Source organism: Sciurus carolinensis, chromosome 14 (assembly GCF_902686445.1).
Source record: "Sciurus carolinensis chromosome 14, mSciCar1.2, whole genome shotgun sequence".
Taxonomy (NCBI): Eukaryota; Metazoa; Chordata; class Mammalia; order Rodentia; family Sciuridae; genus Sciurus; species Sciurus carolinensis.
This window is the reverse complement of record NC_062226.1, coordinates 115,750-133,434: the sequence shown is the minus strand read 5'-3', so window position 1 is coordinate 133,434 and position 17,685 is coordinate 115,750. Positions and strand designations below refer to the sequence as shown.

The 17,685-nt window shown below is 49.3% G+C and overlaps 1 protein-coding gene across 1 annotated transcript in view; it reads left to right on the top strand.

Moving 5' to 3' along the window:
* Cacna1b (calcium voltage-gated channel subunit alpha1 B) overlaps window positions 1–17,685 on the top strand; it is a gene marked incomplete at its 3' end in the record, with an annotated part of 192,520 nt that overhangs the window by 64,609 nt on the left and 110,226 nt on the right. Inside the window, exons 9-11 of the mRNA XM_047525413.1 lie at window positions 88–144; window positions 794–886; window positions 14,556–14,765. Coding sequence (XP_047381369.1) covers window positions 88–144; window positions 794–886; window positions 14,556–14,765 — 360 coding nt within the window. The remainder of the gene's footprint in view (window positions 1–87; window positions 145–793; window positions 887–14,555; window positions 14,766–17,685) is intronic.

Below are 17,685 nucleotides of genomic sequence, written 5' to 3'. Positions count from 1 at the left end.
GTGACTTCCAGAAAGGGCTGTGCCCTTGTCCAGGGTGTCTTGGGGACGGGCTGGAAGGCTCTGACTGCAGGCTGTGTCCTTTCACAGAGGAAGTCATGCTGGCAGAGGAGGACAAGAATGCAGAGGAGAAGTCCCCTTTGGATGGTAGGTGATTGGCCGGCACTCCACACATAGCGGGGGCTCTGGGGCTGGGAGGGCAGTGGTGCGGGCGCACACCTGCTGTTCCCATAGACACACTCTGCTCTGCCAGGCACCTGGCACGGTCACAGCCCTGGGCCTGGGGTCTGAGCCTGGGCTTCCTGATGCACGCACGGCAGTGCTGTGCAAGGTGGTGGACAGTGCTGCTTTCCAGAAGCTTTATATCTGCAGGTCCAAGAACTTAGGGTGCAGTCTTTCCCATGGAAAGACTCCTGGGGCCAGAGTGGGGGTGAAGGCAAGCATGCTGTGGTCATGGCACAGTTGCCAAGACTGCGCACACCTACGGCTCTAGCAGGTTCGCACTGGCCCCTTGGCAGCTGTAGCCTCATCCCAGGTGGTTGTTTCTGTCTCCCCGGTCACCAGGCCTCCTGTTGACCTCATTTTGGAGGGAAAGGAAAGCAGACCCAACCTCAGAATTCCTGGTCCCTCCTGCCCAAGGATTGAGAGGGGCCCACAGGTGCCAGGAATCATCCTCAGCTCCAGCTGAGACAGAAGCTCAGGAAAGGGTAACGCCCAGCTCAGTGGAAGGGACACCCCAGTTCCAAGGGGTTGCCTGAGACGGCAGCTCATGCCATCCCTGCTCCTTGGTTTAAAGCAGTGTTGAAGAGAGCCGCCACCAAGAAGAGCCGGAACGACCTGATCCACGCCGAGGAGGGGGAGGACCGGCTCGCGGACCTCTGTGCCCTGGGTGAGTCCCGGGCTCCTCCTGGCTCCGAGCGGCTGGCGGCTGGACCTGCCCAAATGCCTGCTCAGGGGTCTTGTCTGCTTATGCACGTTGCTGGCTGCTGGCTGCTCTTGGCTCTGCGGCGCCAAGGACGGAGAGCCCCAGGGCTGCCAGGCCTGACTCTGGACGGACCGAGTCCCCGGAGGCTCTCTCCTCAGCACACCCACTCAGGCCCAGAGGACACACCCAGGCACACACACAGAGGACACACAGGACACACCCAGGCACACACACAGAGGACACACAGGACACACCCAGGCACACAGAGGACACACCCAGGCACACAGAGGACACACAGAACACACCCAGGCACACACACAGAGGACACACAGGACACACCAAGGCACACAAACAGAGGACACACAGGACACACCCAGGCACACAGAGGACACACACAGAGGACACACAGGACACACCCAGGCACACAGAAGACACACAGAACACACCCAGGCACACAGAGGACACACACAGGCACACACACAGAGGACACACAGGACACACCCAGGCACACACACAGAGGACACACAGGACACACCAAGGCACACAAACAGAGGACACACAGGACACACCCAGGCACACAGAGGACACACACAGAGGACACACAGGACACACCCAGGCACACAGAAGACACACAGAACACACCCAGGCACACAGAGGACACACACAGGCACACACACAGAGGACACACAGGACACACCCAGGCACACACACAGAGGACACACAGGACACACCCAGGCACACAGAGGACACACAGGACACACCCAGGCACACACACAGAGGACACACAGGACACACCCAGGCACACAGAGGACACACACAGGCACACACACAGAACACACACAGAACACACACAGGACACACACAGGCACACACACAGAGGACACACAGGCACACAGAGGACACACACAGGCACACACACAGAGGACACACAGGACACACCCAGGCGCACACACAGAGGACACACAGGCACACACACACACACAGAGGACACACACAGGCACACAGAGGACACACAGGATACACACAGGCACACAAAGAGGACACACAGGACACACCCAGGCACACACACAGAGGACACACAGGTACACACACAGGCACACAGAGGACACACAGGATACACACAGGCACACACAGAGGACACACAGGACACACCCAGGCACACACACACAGGACACATAGGCACACACACACACACACAGAGGACACACACAGGCACACCTAGGACACAGGCACACAGAGGACACACATAGAGGACACACAGGCACACACACACACACACACAGAGGACACACACAGGCACACGCGCACACACTCTCCCTCAGAGGACACATACACACACACACACACTTCCTCAGAGGACACACACACAAACACACATACTTTCCCTTGGAAGAACACACTCCCTCAGAGGACACATACACACACACACACACACACATACACATACACACACTCTCCCTCAGAGGACACATACACACACACACACACACACACATACACATACACACACTCTCCCTCAGAGGACACACACAAACACACACACACACACACACATACTTTCTTGGAGCACACACACACACACACACACACATACTTCCTTGGAGCGCGTGCGCGCACACACACACACACTCTCCCTTGGAGCACACACACACACTCCTTGGAGCACACACACACACACACACATACTTCCTTGGAGCACGCACACACACACACACACACACACTCTCCCTTGGAGCACACACACACACTCCTTGGAGCACACACACACACACACACACACACACACTTGGAGCGCGCACACACGCACACACACACACTCTCCCTTGGAGCACACACACACTCCTTGGAGCACACACACACACACACACACATACTTCCTTGGAGCGCGCGCACACACACACACACACACACACTCTCCCTTGGAGCACACACACACACTCCTTGGAGCACACACACACACACACACACACACATACTTCCTTGGAGCGCGCGCACACACACACACACACACACTCTCCCTTGGAGCACACACACACACTCCTTGGAGCACACACACACACACACACACACACACATACTTCCTTGGAGCGCGCGCGCACACACACACACACACACTCTCCCTTGGAGCACACACACACACTCCTTGGAGCACACACACACACACACACACACACACACTCTCCCTTGGAGCACACACACACACTCCTTGGAGCGCGCACACACACACACACACACACACATACTTCCTTGGAGCGCGCACACACACACACACACACACACACTCTCCCTTGGAGCACACACACACACTCCTTGGAGCACACACACACACACACACACTCTCCCTTGGAGCACACACACACACTCCTTGGAGCACACACACACACACACACACACACACTCTCCCTTGGAGCACACACACACACTCCTTGGAGCGCGCACACACACACACACACACACACATACTTCCTTGGAGCGCGCACACACACACACACACACACACACTCTCCCTTGGAGCACACACACACACTCCTTGGAGCGCGCACACACACACACACACACACATACTTCCTTGGAGCGCGCACACACACACACACACACACACACACTCTCCCTTGGAGCACACACACACACTCCTTGGAGCGCGCACACACACACACACACACACACATACTTCCTTGGAGCGCACACACACACACACACACACACACACTCTCCCTTGGAGCACACACACACACTCCTTGGAGCACACACACACACACACACACACATACTTCCTTGGAGCGCGCGCACACACACACACACACACACTCTCCCTTGGAGCACACACACACACTCCTTGGAGCGCGCACACACACACACACACACACACACTCCCTTGGAGCACACACACACACTCCTTGGAGCACACACACACACACACACACACACTCTCCCTTGGAGCACACACACACACTCCTTGGAGCACACACACACACACACACACACACACACTCTCCCTTGGAGCACACACACACACTCCTTGGAGCGCGCGCACACACACACACACACACACATACTTCCTTGGAGCGCGCACACACACACACACACACACACACTCTCCCTTGGAGCACACACACACACTCCTTGGAGCACACACACACACACACACACACACACTCCCTCCGAGGGCACACACAGGCACACACACTTCCGTATGGTGGGTCTGCGCTGTCCCAGGCCCAGTTCCCTGCTGCCTCTGCCCCTGGTCCTGGGTGCCCTGGTCACCTTGCCAGCCCAACCAGTCCTCTGGCCTCCGCACTGAGCTCTCCGAGGGAGCCTGCTGCTCGTGGACGCCTCGCCCTGCCTGCCCTGCTTTCTTCTCCCCATGGAAGGTGCTGCCTCAAGGTCCTGCCACCTGTCCTTCCTGGGGCCCTGCTGGAGCCCTGTGGTCATGTGCAGGGCAGGTGGGCAGCAGGTCGGGTGGAGCCGTGGGGGGTGGTGGGCAGCAGGTTCTGCAAGGCAACTGGGGTTCAGCCTTCAAGCAGAAAGACCCAGGGGTCTCCGGAGCGAGGGTGCCCCAGAGCAGAGGGAGCGAGGAGACCACACAGGCCCCTGCTGGCCATGGGGAGGAGCGCCTGGCTTCTCAAGGCCGGAGCGGAGGTGGATGTCGATGGGCGTCCGGGGCAGTGGTGATGGCGATGGGCGTCCGGGGCAGTGGTGATGGCGATGGGCGTCCTCGGCAGTGGTGATGGCGATGGGCGTCCCGGGCAGTGGTGGGTGTCGATGGGCGTCCCGGGCAGTGGTGGGTGTCGATGGGCGTCCCGGGCAGTGGTGGGTGTCGATGGGCGTCCTCGGCAGTCAGCTTCTTTGTTCTCAACTTCATTGTTTTCGCTTTCATCTTAGATCTCTCTTTCCACCTTGGTTTGCTTTGTTGGATTTTCTAACTTGAGCGTGAGGCTCTCCTCTGTCCCCTCTGTGTACAGCTGCTGTGCTGCTCTCCTTCTGGCCCCTGTACTTCTCTGGTCATCTAAGGGTGTGCTTCTTAACTGATCAGTGGGTTTGACATCTTGATCCTCTTTCTATTCTGATCCTATCAGATAGGAAAATGTGGCCCGTTGGTCTGCACACCTGTAAGCTCCGGATTTTGAAGGTTCCATTAACGCGGAGTATCTTGCCCCCGAGAGCTGTGGGGCTGAGCTCTGTCAGGCTTTCCCGGCTCCCAGACATCTGGTTTCTGTCCGTGAGGTCCGGAGGTCCCGACAGGTGTTGCGAGTGTTCACCACGTGGCTTTTCACAAAGTCCCCGTGTTCCTGGCTTTTGCTGGGTGACTTGGCCAGCAGGTGGTTTCCTGATGCAGCCTGGCGCCATTCCGCCTTCATAGGTTACCTGCATTTCTTTTTATTTTTTATTTTAATTGTATTTTTATTGAGTTAAAAAATATTAATGTACAACATACAGAAAAGTGCTCAAGACATAAATATACATAAACATACAGCTCACTGAGTTTTCACAAACTGAATGTACCCATGTAGTCAGCCCCCAGGACAAGTTCCCATATACACTTCTTGTGCATGGCTGCTGGGAATGTAAATTGGTACATTTAAGAGGGCGAATTGAGCCATCACTACCCGTTAGATCCTTACGAGTGTGTGAACTGATGCACGGTTACCTGCCTTTCTTCACCCAGTGCTTTCTGTTTAGTTCCTCCCCAGAACAGTCCACCTTGCCTGGCATTAAATGTCACCATCTGCTTTTTGTTGTGGTCATTTGTTTTGTTTGTTGTGGTTTTTGTTTTTAGCTTGCATTTGCCTGGTACCTTTCTTTTTCTCTTTCATTTTCTATACTTCTGTTTTCTTCACTATGACTTATAGAGTAGAAGATTTGTTTTAGTGAAGGTCAATTCATTGGTTCATTTTCTTTTTTTTTTTTTAATTTAATTTTATTGTAAACAGATGGGATACATGTTGTTTCTGTTTGTACATGGAGTAACAGCATTCCATTTGTGTAATCATACATCTACATACGGTAATGGTGTTTGATTCATTCTGTTATTTTTTCCTTCCCCCCCACTCCTCCCACCCCTCTTTTCCCTCTATACAGTCCCTCCTTCCTCCATTCTTGCCCCCCTCCCACCCCCCATTATGTGTCATCCGCTTATCAGTGAGATCATTCGCCTTTTGGATTTTTGAGATTGGCTTATCTCACTTACCATGATATTCTCCAATTTCATCCATTTGCCTACAAGTGCCATAATTTTATTATTCTTTATAGCTGAGTAATATTCCATTGTATATATATACCACAGTTTCTTTATCCATTCATCAATTGAAGGGCATCTAGGTTGGTTCCACAGTCTGGCTATTGTGAATTGAGCAACTATGGAACATTGATGTGGCTGTATCTCTGTAGTATGCTGATTTTAAGTCCTTTGGGTATAGGCCGAGGAGTGGGATAGCTGGGTCAAATGGTGGGTCCATTCCAAGTTTTCTAAGAAATCTCCGCACTGCTTTCCAGAATGGCTGCACTAATTTGCAACCCCACCAGCAATGTATGAGTGTACCTTTTTCCCCACATCCTCTCCAATACCTATTGTTGCTTGTATTCTTGATAATCGCCATTCTAATTGGGGTGAGATGGAATCTTAGTGTAGTTTTGATTTGCATTTCTCTTATTACTAAAGATGGTGAACATTTTTTCATATGTTTGTTGATTGCTTGTAGATCATCTTCTGTGAAGCGTCTGTTCATATCCTTAGCCCATTTGTTGATTGGGTTATTTGTATTCTTGGTGTAGAGTTTTTTGAGTTCTTTATATATTCTGGAAATTAGTGCTCTATCTGAAGTATGAGTGGCAAAGATATTCTCCCACTCTGTAGGCTCTCTCTTCGCATTGCTGAGAGTTTCCTTTGCTGAGAGAAAGCTATTTAGTTTGAATCTATGCCAGTTGTTGATTCTTGCTTTTATTTCTTGTGCTATGGGAGTCCTGTTAAGGAAGTCTGATCCTAAGCCAACGAGGTGAAGATTTGGACCTACTTTTTCTTCTATAAGATGCAAGGTCTCTGGTCTGATTTCGAGGTCCTTGATCCATTGTGAGTTGAGTTTTGTGCAGGGTGAGAGATAGGGGTTTAGTTTCATTCTGTTGCATATGGATTTCCAGTTTTCCCAGCACCATTTGTTGAAGAGGCTATCTTTTCTCCATTGCATATTTTTGGCACCTTTGTCTAGTATTAGAAAATTGTATTTATTTGGGTTTATGTCCGTGTCCTCTATTCTGTACCATTGATCTACCTGTCTATTTTGGTGCCAATACCATGCCATTTTTGTTACTATTGTTTTGTAGTATAGTTGAAGTTCTGGTATTGTGATACCCGCTGCTTCATTCTTCCTGCTAAGGATTGCTTTAGCTATTCTGGGTTTCTTATTCTTCCAGATGAATTTCATGATTGCTTGCTCTATTTCTGTAAGGTACATCATTGGGATTTTAATTGGAATTGCATTGAATCCGTATAGCACTTTTGGTAGTATGGCCATTTTGACACTATTAATTCTGCCTATCCAAGAACATGGGAGATCTTTCCATCTTCTAAGGTCTTCCTCAATTTCTTTCTTCAATATTTTGTAGTTTTCATTGTAGAGATCTTTTACCTCTTTGGTTAGATTTATTTTGAGGCTATTGCAAATGGAATTGTTTTCCTCATTTCCCTTTCAGCTGTTTCGTCACTTGTGTATAAAAATGCTTTAAATCTATGCGTGTTTATTTTATAGCCTGCTATTTTGCTGAATTCATTGATGAGGTCTAGAAGTTTTCTGGAGGAGGTTTTTGGATCCTCTAAATATAGAATCATGTCATCTGCAAATAGTGACAGCTTAAGTTCCTCTTTTCTTATTCGTATCCCTTTAATTTCTTTAGTCTGCCTAATTGCTCTGGTCAGAGTTTCGAGGACAATGTTGAATAGAAGTGGAGAAAGAGGACATCCCTGTCTTGTTCCCATTTTTAAAGGGAATGCTTTCAGTTTTTCTCCATTAAGAATGATGTTGGCCATGGGCTTAGCATAAATAGCCTTTACAATGTTCAGGTATGTTTCTACTATCCCTATTTTTCTAGTGTTTTGAGCATGAAGGGGTGTTGTATTTTGTAAAATGCTTTTTCTGCATCAATGGAAATAACCATATGATTCTTATCCTTAAGTCTATTGACATGATGGATTACATTTTTTGATTTACGAATGTTTAACCATCCTTGCATTCCAGGAATGAACCCCACTTATCATGGTGCACAATTTTCTTAATATGTTTTTGGATATGGTTTGCCAATATTTGGTTAAGGATCTTTGCATCTATATTCATCAAGGATATTGGTCTAAAATTTTCTTTCCTTGATGTGTCTTTTCCTGGTTTGGGTGTGAGGGTGATATTAGCTTCATAGAATGAGTTCGGTAGGGTACCCTCCTTTTCTATTTCCTGTAATACTTTGAGAAGTATTGGAATGAGTTCTTCTTTGAAGGTCTTGTAGAATTTCACTGAGAATCCGTCTGGTCCTGGGCTTTTCTTGGATGGTAGGTTTTTAATGGCTTCTTCTATTTCATTGCTTGATATTGATCTGTTTAAATTGTGTATGTCCTCCTGGTTCAGTTTGGGAGGAGCATATGTCTCTATAAATTTGTCAATGTCTTTGGTAGTTTCTATTTTGTTGGAATACAGATTTTGGAAGTAGCTTCTCATTATGTTCTGTATCTCAGTGGTGTCTGTCGTGATATTTCCTTTTTCATCACGAATTTTAGTAATTTGAGTTTTCTCTCTCCTTCTTTTTGTTAGTGTGGCTAAGGGTTTGTCTATTTTGTTTACTTTCTCAAAGAACCAGCTTTTTGTTTTGTCAATTTTTTGAATTGTTTCTTTTGTTTCAATTTCATTGATTTCAGCTCTGATTTTAATTATTTCCTGTCTTCTACTACTTTTGCTGTTATTCTGTTATTCTTTTTCTAGGGTTTTGAGCTGTAACGTTAGGTCATTTAGTTGTTGACTTTTCATTCTTTTCTTGAATGAGCTCTATGCAATGAATTTTCCTCTTAGTACCGCTTTCATAGTGTCCAGAGATTTTGATATGTTGTATCATTGTTCTCACTGACCTCTAAGAATTTTTTTATCTCCTCCCTGAAGTTTTCTGTTATCCATGTTTTATTCAATAGCACATTATTTAGTCTCCAGGTGTTGGAGTAATTTCTGTTTTTTATTTTGTCATTGATTTCTACTCTCAGTCCATTATGATCTGATAGAACACAAGGCAGTATCTCTATTTTTTTGCATTTCCTAAGGGCTGCTTTGTGGCATAACATATGGTCTATTTTCGAGAAGTTTCCATGTGCTGCTGAGAAAAAAGTGTATCCGCTTGTTGATGGATGGAATATTCTATATAAGTCTATTAAGTCTAGGTTATTGATTGAGTTATTGAGTTCTATGGTTTCTTTGTTCGGTTTTTGTTTGGAAGATCTATCTAGTGGTGACAGCGGTGCGTTAAAGTCACCCAGAATTATTGTGTTGTGGTCTATGTGATTCCTGAAATTGAGAAGGATTTGTTTGATGTACAGGGATGCACCATTGTTTGGGGCATGAATATTTTCTATCATTATGTCTTCCTGATTTATGGTTCCCTTAAGCAGTGTGAAGTGTCCTTCTTTATCCCTTCTGACTAACTTTGGCTTGAAGTCCACTTTATCTGATATAAGGATGGAAACCCCCGCTTTTTTACTGAGTCCATGTGCGTGGTAGGTTTTTTCCCATCCTTTCACCTTTAATCTGTGGATGTCTTTTTCTATGAGATGAGTCCCTTGCAGGCAGCATATTGTTGGGTCTTTCTTTTTAATTCATTCTGCCAGTCTATGTCTTTCGATTGATGAGTTTAGGCCATTAACATTCAGGGTTATTATTGAGATATGATTTGTATTCCCAGTCATTTGCTTATTTTTGGTTTTTAAGTTGACTTGGTTTCTCCTTTGAGTGTTTTTTCTCTAAGGTAGTTCCTCCCTTTGCTGACCTCCATTGTTGTTTTTCATTTCCTCCTCATGGAATATTTTGTTGAGAACATTCTATAGTGCAGGCTTTCTATTTGTAAATTCTTTTAACTTTTGTTTATCATGGAAGGATTTTATTTCATCTTCAAATCTGAAGTTTAGTTTTGCTGGGTATAGGATTCTTGGTTGGCAACCATGTTCTTTCAGAGGTTGAAATATGTTGTTCCAGGCCCTTCTAGCTTTTAGAATCTGGGTTGAGAAGTCGGCTGCTGTCCGTATTGGTCTCCCCGTATGTGTAATCTGATGCTTTTCTCTCGTGGCCTTCAAAATCCTATCTTTATTTTGAATGTTAGGCATTTTCATTATAATGTGCCTTGGTGTGGATCTGTTGTGATTTTGTGCATTTGGTGTTCTGTAAGCCTCTTGTATTTGATTTTCCATTTCATTCTTCAGGCTTGGGAAATTTTCTGATATTATTTCATTGAATAGGTTGTTCATTCCTTTGGTTTGTATCTCTGTGCCTTCCTCAATCCCAGTAATTCTTAAATTTGGTCTTTTCATGATGTCCCATAGTTCTTGGAGGTTCTGTTCATGATTTCTTACCATCTTCTCTGTTTGGGCGACTTTATTTTCAAGATTCAATATTTTGTCTTCATTGTCTGAGGTTCTGTCTTCCAAGTGGTCTAGTCTTTTGGTGATGCTTTCCTTTGAGTTTTTTATTTGGTTTATTGTTTCCTTCATTCCAAGGATTTCCGTTTTGTTTTTTGTTTTTTGTTTTTTTTTTTTGAGAATCTCTGTCTCTTTGTTGAAATGATCTTTTGCTTTCTGCAGGTGCTCTTTCAGCTTATTGGTATTATCATTCATTGCCTGCATTTGCTCTCTTATCATCCTTTGCTTTGCGAATCATCTTAATCATGTATAATCTGAAGTCCTTTTCTGACATTTCTTCTAACATACTGTCATTGGATTCTATTAATATAGAATCTAGATTTGTTTGGATCATTTTCTTCCCTTGTTTTTTCATGTTGTTCATGTATCTTCCCCTCTAGCACTGCAGATCTGGGGTATTGCAGATTTCCCCCTATTGGCTTATAGTGGTCCTGTAGGTTTCCAAAACCCTTTCTTTAAGGGGAGATCAATATTAGCAGTGCTCAAGTCAGACACTATGCAATCCTAGACCAAATAGCCCCAATGAGGACAATAACAAAATTGTCATAATAAGCAGAATGAGTTAAAATATTATCTTCAATAAAACAAACAGATTTGCAATAAGGTCTGCAGTTTCTAATGGAGGACAAAGAGGATGCAGAGGGATGTAGAATGTGGCTGTTAATGGGATAAGAAAAGAATATACAGAAGTTCTAGATAATAGAAAGGGTGAGAGTGTAATCAAAGAAATTGGATGTTATCATGCAAAAACGGGAGAAAGAGACTCTGAGGGAACAGGTAAACAAAAGGAAAAGAGAGCAAGAAAAGTAAAGAAATAAAAATTTACATTTTTTCAAGAAGGAGAAAAAAGAAAATCTACAGTATAACAGTCATATAGTAATGAAACCTCCTAGTGTTCAGTAGCTTGATGCATGAGAGGTACCTGACAATGAACTTCAAGCCTCCAGCAGGCATCTCAGGATGGGATTTGCCCCACCTAAAGATGGGAGCTATGGCTTCCAGGATTATCCAAGATGGCCGCTCTGACTTCGAAATGTGTCGGCAAATGGGGAGCTGCAGCTCGGGGTGTGGGCGTGGTCAGCTGGAGGTCCTGGAGGCGGGATGCGGTTGGTTAGGCAGGGGTCCTGGAGGTCGGGTGTGTTTGGTGTAGTTGTGGGATCCTGGAGGCCGGGTGCAATCAATCGGTCTGGGGTCCCGGTGATAGGGTGCAGTCAGTTGGTCTGGGTGTCCTGGCAGCAGGGAGCAGTCGATGTGAGGCCCCCAGAGTCAGGGAGTGATCGGTCGGACTGAGGGATCCTGGAGACGGGGCTCAGTCAGTCCGGCCAGGGGTCCTATTGGACCTGGGTGGCAGCAGCAACGTGTAATCAAACCTGCAGGTACTGTAGCAGGCAGCTGGTGCTCCACTGGCAGTCAGCGATCAGTTTGCTGACTGTTGTTGGACGATCGGGAGGTGAACCTCATGCGTTGGTTGATGGATAGGTGTAAGGCAGGCGATGGACCAGCCAGAGGCAGGCAAATGGTGGATGATAGGCGCCTGACAGTGAGCAATCAGCACTCAAAAAAGGCGTCGATATGCTGTCAGACTGCAGATCATCACAGCAGACAAATGGGGTAAACACCAGGGAATTGATAAGCGGCACAAACTGCCTCACCAAGAAACAGATATCCTCTGCTTGAAACCGGAGTTACAGAGCGACAAGGAATGCAACTTCCCTCTAGTCCGCCATCTTGGATCTCCGGTCAATCTGTTTTTTATGCTTCATTCAGGACCCTGGAACAAATGATCTGTGCATGTTTGTTGAGCAAATAGTACTGACCAGGGACACAGGGACTGTGTATGAACTGGTGAACTCTTAGTGCACCACATAAAGGAATCCAGATATTTCTATCAGTCATATCTTATTCTCATTGGTACTTAACTTTCTTGGGTTGCTTTAATTCTTGACTTTCTCCTTGCTTGAAGATTTCGGGTCTGTTTTTCTTGAAGTGAGCTTTTTCATCATAGAGACTATGCGCTGATTGTGGTAGATCTGGAAGGTGCAGAGAGCTGAGAGCGGTTTTCATCTCGTGCTCTTCCCACTGAGACTACTGTTTGAAGGACACATTTCTGCCTTTACTGTAGATGCCCTACTTTCATCCAAGAACTGGACTGGAGCTGCTGCCCAGAACAGACCTGAACATACAGTGTCTGCTTGCTGAGAGTTGCTGTCTGCAGGCACTGTGCCCCTACCCCAAAGAGTAGGTCCTGGGGAGTACTCAGGGAGCATTGTCCGGGCCACTGCTTCCTCGCTGAGGTTCCCAGGCTCCTGTGGAGCTGAGGCTGGTGCGCTCTGGCCTTGATGCTGCTGTGCTTTGCCCCAGAGTGTGGCTGACCCGAGAAGCAAGAGTCCTTGTCAGCTTGCAGTAGAGGTTCCTGGGCTCCAGCTCCCCTGGTGCCCCTTGAGTGTGTGTTGAGGGTGTGCAGGCAGCGTGGAGGTGTGGTTTTGTGCAAGTGCAGTAGCTGTTGACATGCTCTGTGGTCATGTTTTAGTCAGCTCTTTTGCTACTGTGACTAAAAGACCTAACAAGAATGATTTTAGAAAGGAAAAGTTTATCTTGGGGCTCACAGTTTCAGAGGTCTCATATACAGCAGGCTCCATTCCTCTGGGCTCAAGGTGGGGCATAACAAGATGGTGGAAGAGTGTGGTGGAGAGAGGTGGCTCACCTGATGATAAGGAAGCACAGAGAGACTTCACTGACCAGATACAAAATATATAGGACAAAGGCATGCCCCCCGGGACCCACCTCCTCCAGCCACACCCTACCTGCCTTCCATTCCACTCAGTTAAACCCTCAGGGGATTAATCCGCTGATTGTGTTAAGACTCTGGTGACCCAGCCGCTTCCCCTCTAAACTTCTTGCTTTGTCTCACATGTGACTTCTGGGAACACCCACATCCAGATGGGAACCTCGTGTAGGTCATGTGACAGTGAGGTGGCTGTCAGGCAGTTGTGAAGGGCTCCGCCTGTGAGGCCTCCCGCATGGCTGTGGGACGGAGACTCCCCCAGGGCCGTCCTGCTGCTCTCCCTGGCCCATGTGTGCAGGGTTTGCATGAGTTATGTGCCCTCTCTGGCCGTCTTCCAGTGTGTGTGCATGGGCTTGTGTGTGCATGCAGGGGGCTCAGTGATGCAACGACAACATGGCTGTCGTCCAGGGAGCTGAAATAGGATAGGCCCTTAAGCAAAGGGGGACAGGTGGCCACGAGTGGCAGTCCCTGCAGGGTGTGGGCAGGGAGGACCCTATTTCAGATGGAGTGTCCAGAGAAAGATGATCTGTAAAGGTGACATTGAAGCCACCTTGTGAGGAAGCCATGGAGGGTAGCGTTTCACACTTGGGAACTGCTAAGACCAAGGCAGCAGAGGTGCCTGGGTGTGAGCCGAGGAGAGGAGCGGGAGTCGGGACAGAGCAGGGTCGGCACCCCCCGACAGCGGGTATTTTGGACTTTATGAACAGCACAGCAGCCATCTCCCGCGAACAGATGCTTGTCCTTGGCTGTGTTCCAGGAGAGCTGCTTAAGAAATGGGCAGCCAGTGGTTGCTGACCCCTGAGTCAGTGAGGAGGGGACCAGCTGCTGCAGGGTGCCTAGGGTATACTGGAGGGGTGGGACTTGGGGAGGGTCTGACTGTCAGATTTCTCTCTCTTGGAAAAAGCTTGGAGTACCCATGGAGAGTGCCCAGGGCATCAGGGCTACCTTCTGGAAGGTGGCCAGGGTGCTGGGACCAGAGACAGTGACCATCCAGTCCAGTTCAATCCAACTTTCCCATTGGTAGCCAGTGAGCATAGGCACCATGGAGTCCCCACAGGGGGGTGGCAGGGATTAGTGGCATAATTGCTTGTGACCAGGGGCTGGAGCAGGGTGTCCTCAAGGGCATGTCTGAGGATGGGCAGTGTCCTGGGGCTGCTGGTCCCTGATCTCTCAATAAGCCTTTTGTCCTGCAGGGTCCCCTTTTGCCCGTGCCAGCCTTAAGAGCGGGAAGACAGAGAGTTCATCATATTTCCGGAGGAAGGAGAAGATGTTCCGGTTCTTCATCCGGCGCATGGTGAAGGCGCAGAGCTTCTACTGGGTGGTGCTGTGTGTGGTGGCTCTGAACACACTCTGTGTGGCCATGGTGCATTACAACCAACCGCAGCGGCTCACCACAGCTCTGTGTACGTACCCAGCCCGCCCTTCCTACTCTCAGGGCACTTCCCAAACCAATCTGCTCTGCAGCCTGGAAATCCTGGTCCATGACTCTTCTGCCTTGGAACATCCTGGCACAACTCCTGTCTGCTGCACAGACCTGGTCAGTCCCCCAGGGCCTCTGCTGGAGCCTGGGTGGTGTCCCAGGCCTGAGGGCTCCCCTCCGTGCCTGCAGGTGGGTTCTAGGCAGCCCAACTGATGTGCTAGATGCCCTGTATCAGTAGTGCGATGAGTTGGGGGGTTCTGGTTGCCCAGGGAAGGAAGTGTGTGGGATGGCCGGGGACAAGCCAGGCCAAACACACCGGAGTCCTCCCTCTAAATGGTTTCAGACCCTTAGGCCAGGAGCTTCACTCTGTGCCACTCCTGGCCTGGATTCCCAAGGAAGCAGAGTCCTGACTGCTCGCTCTCTGCTAAGGCCCTTCTGGATACTTCTGTTCTCCTGTACAGTGAGTTGGATATATGGGCGTCGTGACTGCCCATGACCAGAGCTGACCTGCTATTGTGTGTCTGTGAGCCTAGGACACTCACAGGGATCCATGTCATGCTTGTCTTGACCCTGGCTACAGTTCAGGGAAGGCAGAGAGGAAGGTAACAAGTGGTCGGGGCTTCCTGTGCCTGTCCAGGACCAGGACTGCTCTGAAGCGGGTCTGCATACTCCAGGGCTCTGTGGGCCCCAGAAGGACAACTGTCTTACCTTGTGAAGTGTCGAAGAGTCCACTGATGTCTCCATCCTGTGGTCAGTGCTTTTGCTTCCCTGTCATCCAGGGTCAGCTGCACTCACCCTGCTTGGTGTCTGCAGTGAGTCAGGGCAGGAGCTGCTTTGAGCTCCCATGAAGACCTCACACTCTTTGGAAGCTGCCTGAGGCACTCAGGAGAGCTTTTGCTAAACCCTGAAAGCATCCTGGCCCCCAGTCCTGGCCCAGCTGTCTGACCTGTCTGGCCCACTCAGCCCCTGAAGGGTTCTCATGAACTGTAGGTGCTGACAACTGTGCAGTAGAGAGGTCCACGGTCACTTGAGAAGGTTGTGCTTGTACGCATGCACACTCATGCAGTCTGGGCTTCAGCTTCCAAACCTGTGTGCAGGTCAGTGGTGGAGGACTTGCCTAGAATTGGGAGACTCTGGGTTCACTCTCTAGTTCTGGGGAAAAAAATAAAAATAAAAAAGGAATCTGTTACTTGCCTCTCAGGGGAAGGGCAAAGAGGCAGCAGGAAGATGATGAGCTGAGGGGCATCAGAAGACAGCCTGCTCAGACTCCCAAGGCAGGTTTGTGGGGAGCAGTAGTGCCATGCAGCAGCCTGCTCTGGTCCCCAGTTCTTGGATCCTGGGGTTGGTAGCTTGGCCTCTTTGGGTCTTTGCTTGGAAATGAGTTCAGGATCTTCCTGGGTCTTCAGGCTCAGGTTCCCTAACCTTGGAGTTGGGTGGGGACCAAGGGTTCTGTTTCCTCCTCACTCAGCTGGCCAGGCCTGGTGGTACCCAGCTGCTGTCATGGTCACTCCCTGCCTTCGGGGTATCCGCTGCCTGGGCAGGTGGGGTACCTGTGTGAGTAGGAACCTGCATGACCTGCTTACATGTGTGATGGTGGAAGTTTGGGGCTGGAAGTATTCCAGCCTTGGGCCAGGCCACAGGCAAACTGGCCAAAAATCTGCTGTGTTCTCCTGGAATTCCTGGACCCATTGGCCTCATGGGAAAATGGTGGGAGAGAGAGTTGGGCATTTGCTGAGTCTGAGCCTTTCTGCTGAGTGCCTGGGGCTCTGTCCTTGCAGGCTGGACTGATCCCATAGGGGAGGCAGGCTGCTAGAGGTGGAGGGGGTGCTGCCGTCTTGCACCAACCACCTTCCCTGGGGCCTGAGGCCTGCCACCCTGCAGTCAGTGAACTCTGTGCACCTGGGCTGCCCATCCACCAAGGACCTACCCTGAGGTACCATGAGAACTGAGGCTTGGACAGTGAAAGGGAGCTATGGACCTCACCATCCTGTGAGCACCCATGAGGCTTTACCGCCCTCCCCTCTGCTTCCATAGCACGCTGGCCTCTCGTGCACAGGACACTTTTATTGTCTTCCTCTGCTTGCCCTGTAGCTTGTGGACTCGGAGAGAGCAGGGTGGGTGCCATCTCCTGCACTAACTCTTTTAGCACCATAGCTGGGTGAAAGACTGGCAGGAATGCATGATCCCCTTTGTGGCTGTAGAGGGAGACTGAGTGTACGAGCTCAGGACATCTCAACAGGATGCCAGGGATTTTCAGTCCCTTTCTCTGAAGGTATCACCTTTGGCAATTTTTTCACCTGTTTCTTGCAAAGTTCTCTCACTTTGGTCTTCCAGGGAGCAAGCTGAGGGCCTAAGCAGCCTTGCTGGTAGTCCCCATGGGAGTGGTCACAGTCCTACCTCTCTTCTCTCCCAGGGTGCTGCCTGGGAACATGATGGCACAGGCAAGGGCCTTAGTGACAGTGTGGAGGAGCTTTGGGGCTTTGTGACCAGGAGCAATAGGACTGTGCAGGCTGCTTGCCTGTTTCCTGTCTGCTGGGATGTTCTGAACTAGACTGTGAGGGGTGCAGCTTTCCTGTTGCTCCTCGTACCTGCTGACTGGAACAACCAGGCCCAGGCATCTGTCTGAGGCAGCATCAGGCTTGCTGGGGATGGTCCTCCTGCCCCAAGAAGGTCCTGCCTAAGGGTTCGTGGCATCTGTGCTCAGTATGGGTTCCGGCTTTCCCTGGTAGGCTTCTTGGCCTTTTGCTATCATCCCATACTTAGAGTGCCTGGTGATCTGGCTGGTTTCAGGGCCAGGCTTGCTGGGGGTGGTGCTTAGGCTCTAGAAGAGGGTTCCCTCCTCTCTGTTACACAGTGCTTAGGTGGGCCTGTAAGCACATCTCTGCTTATCTGCATCTGGGTTG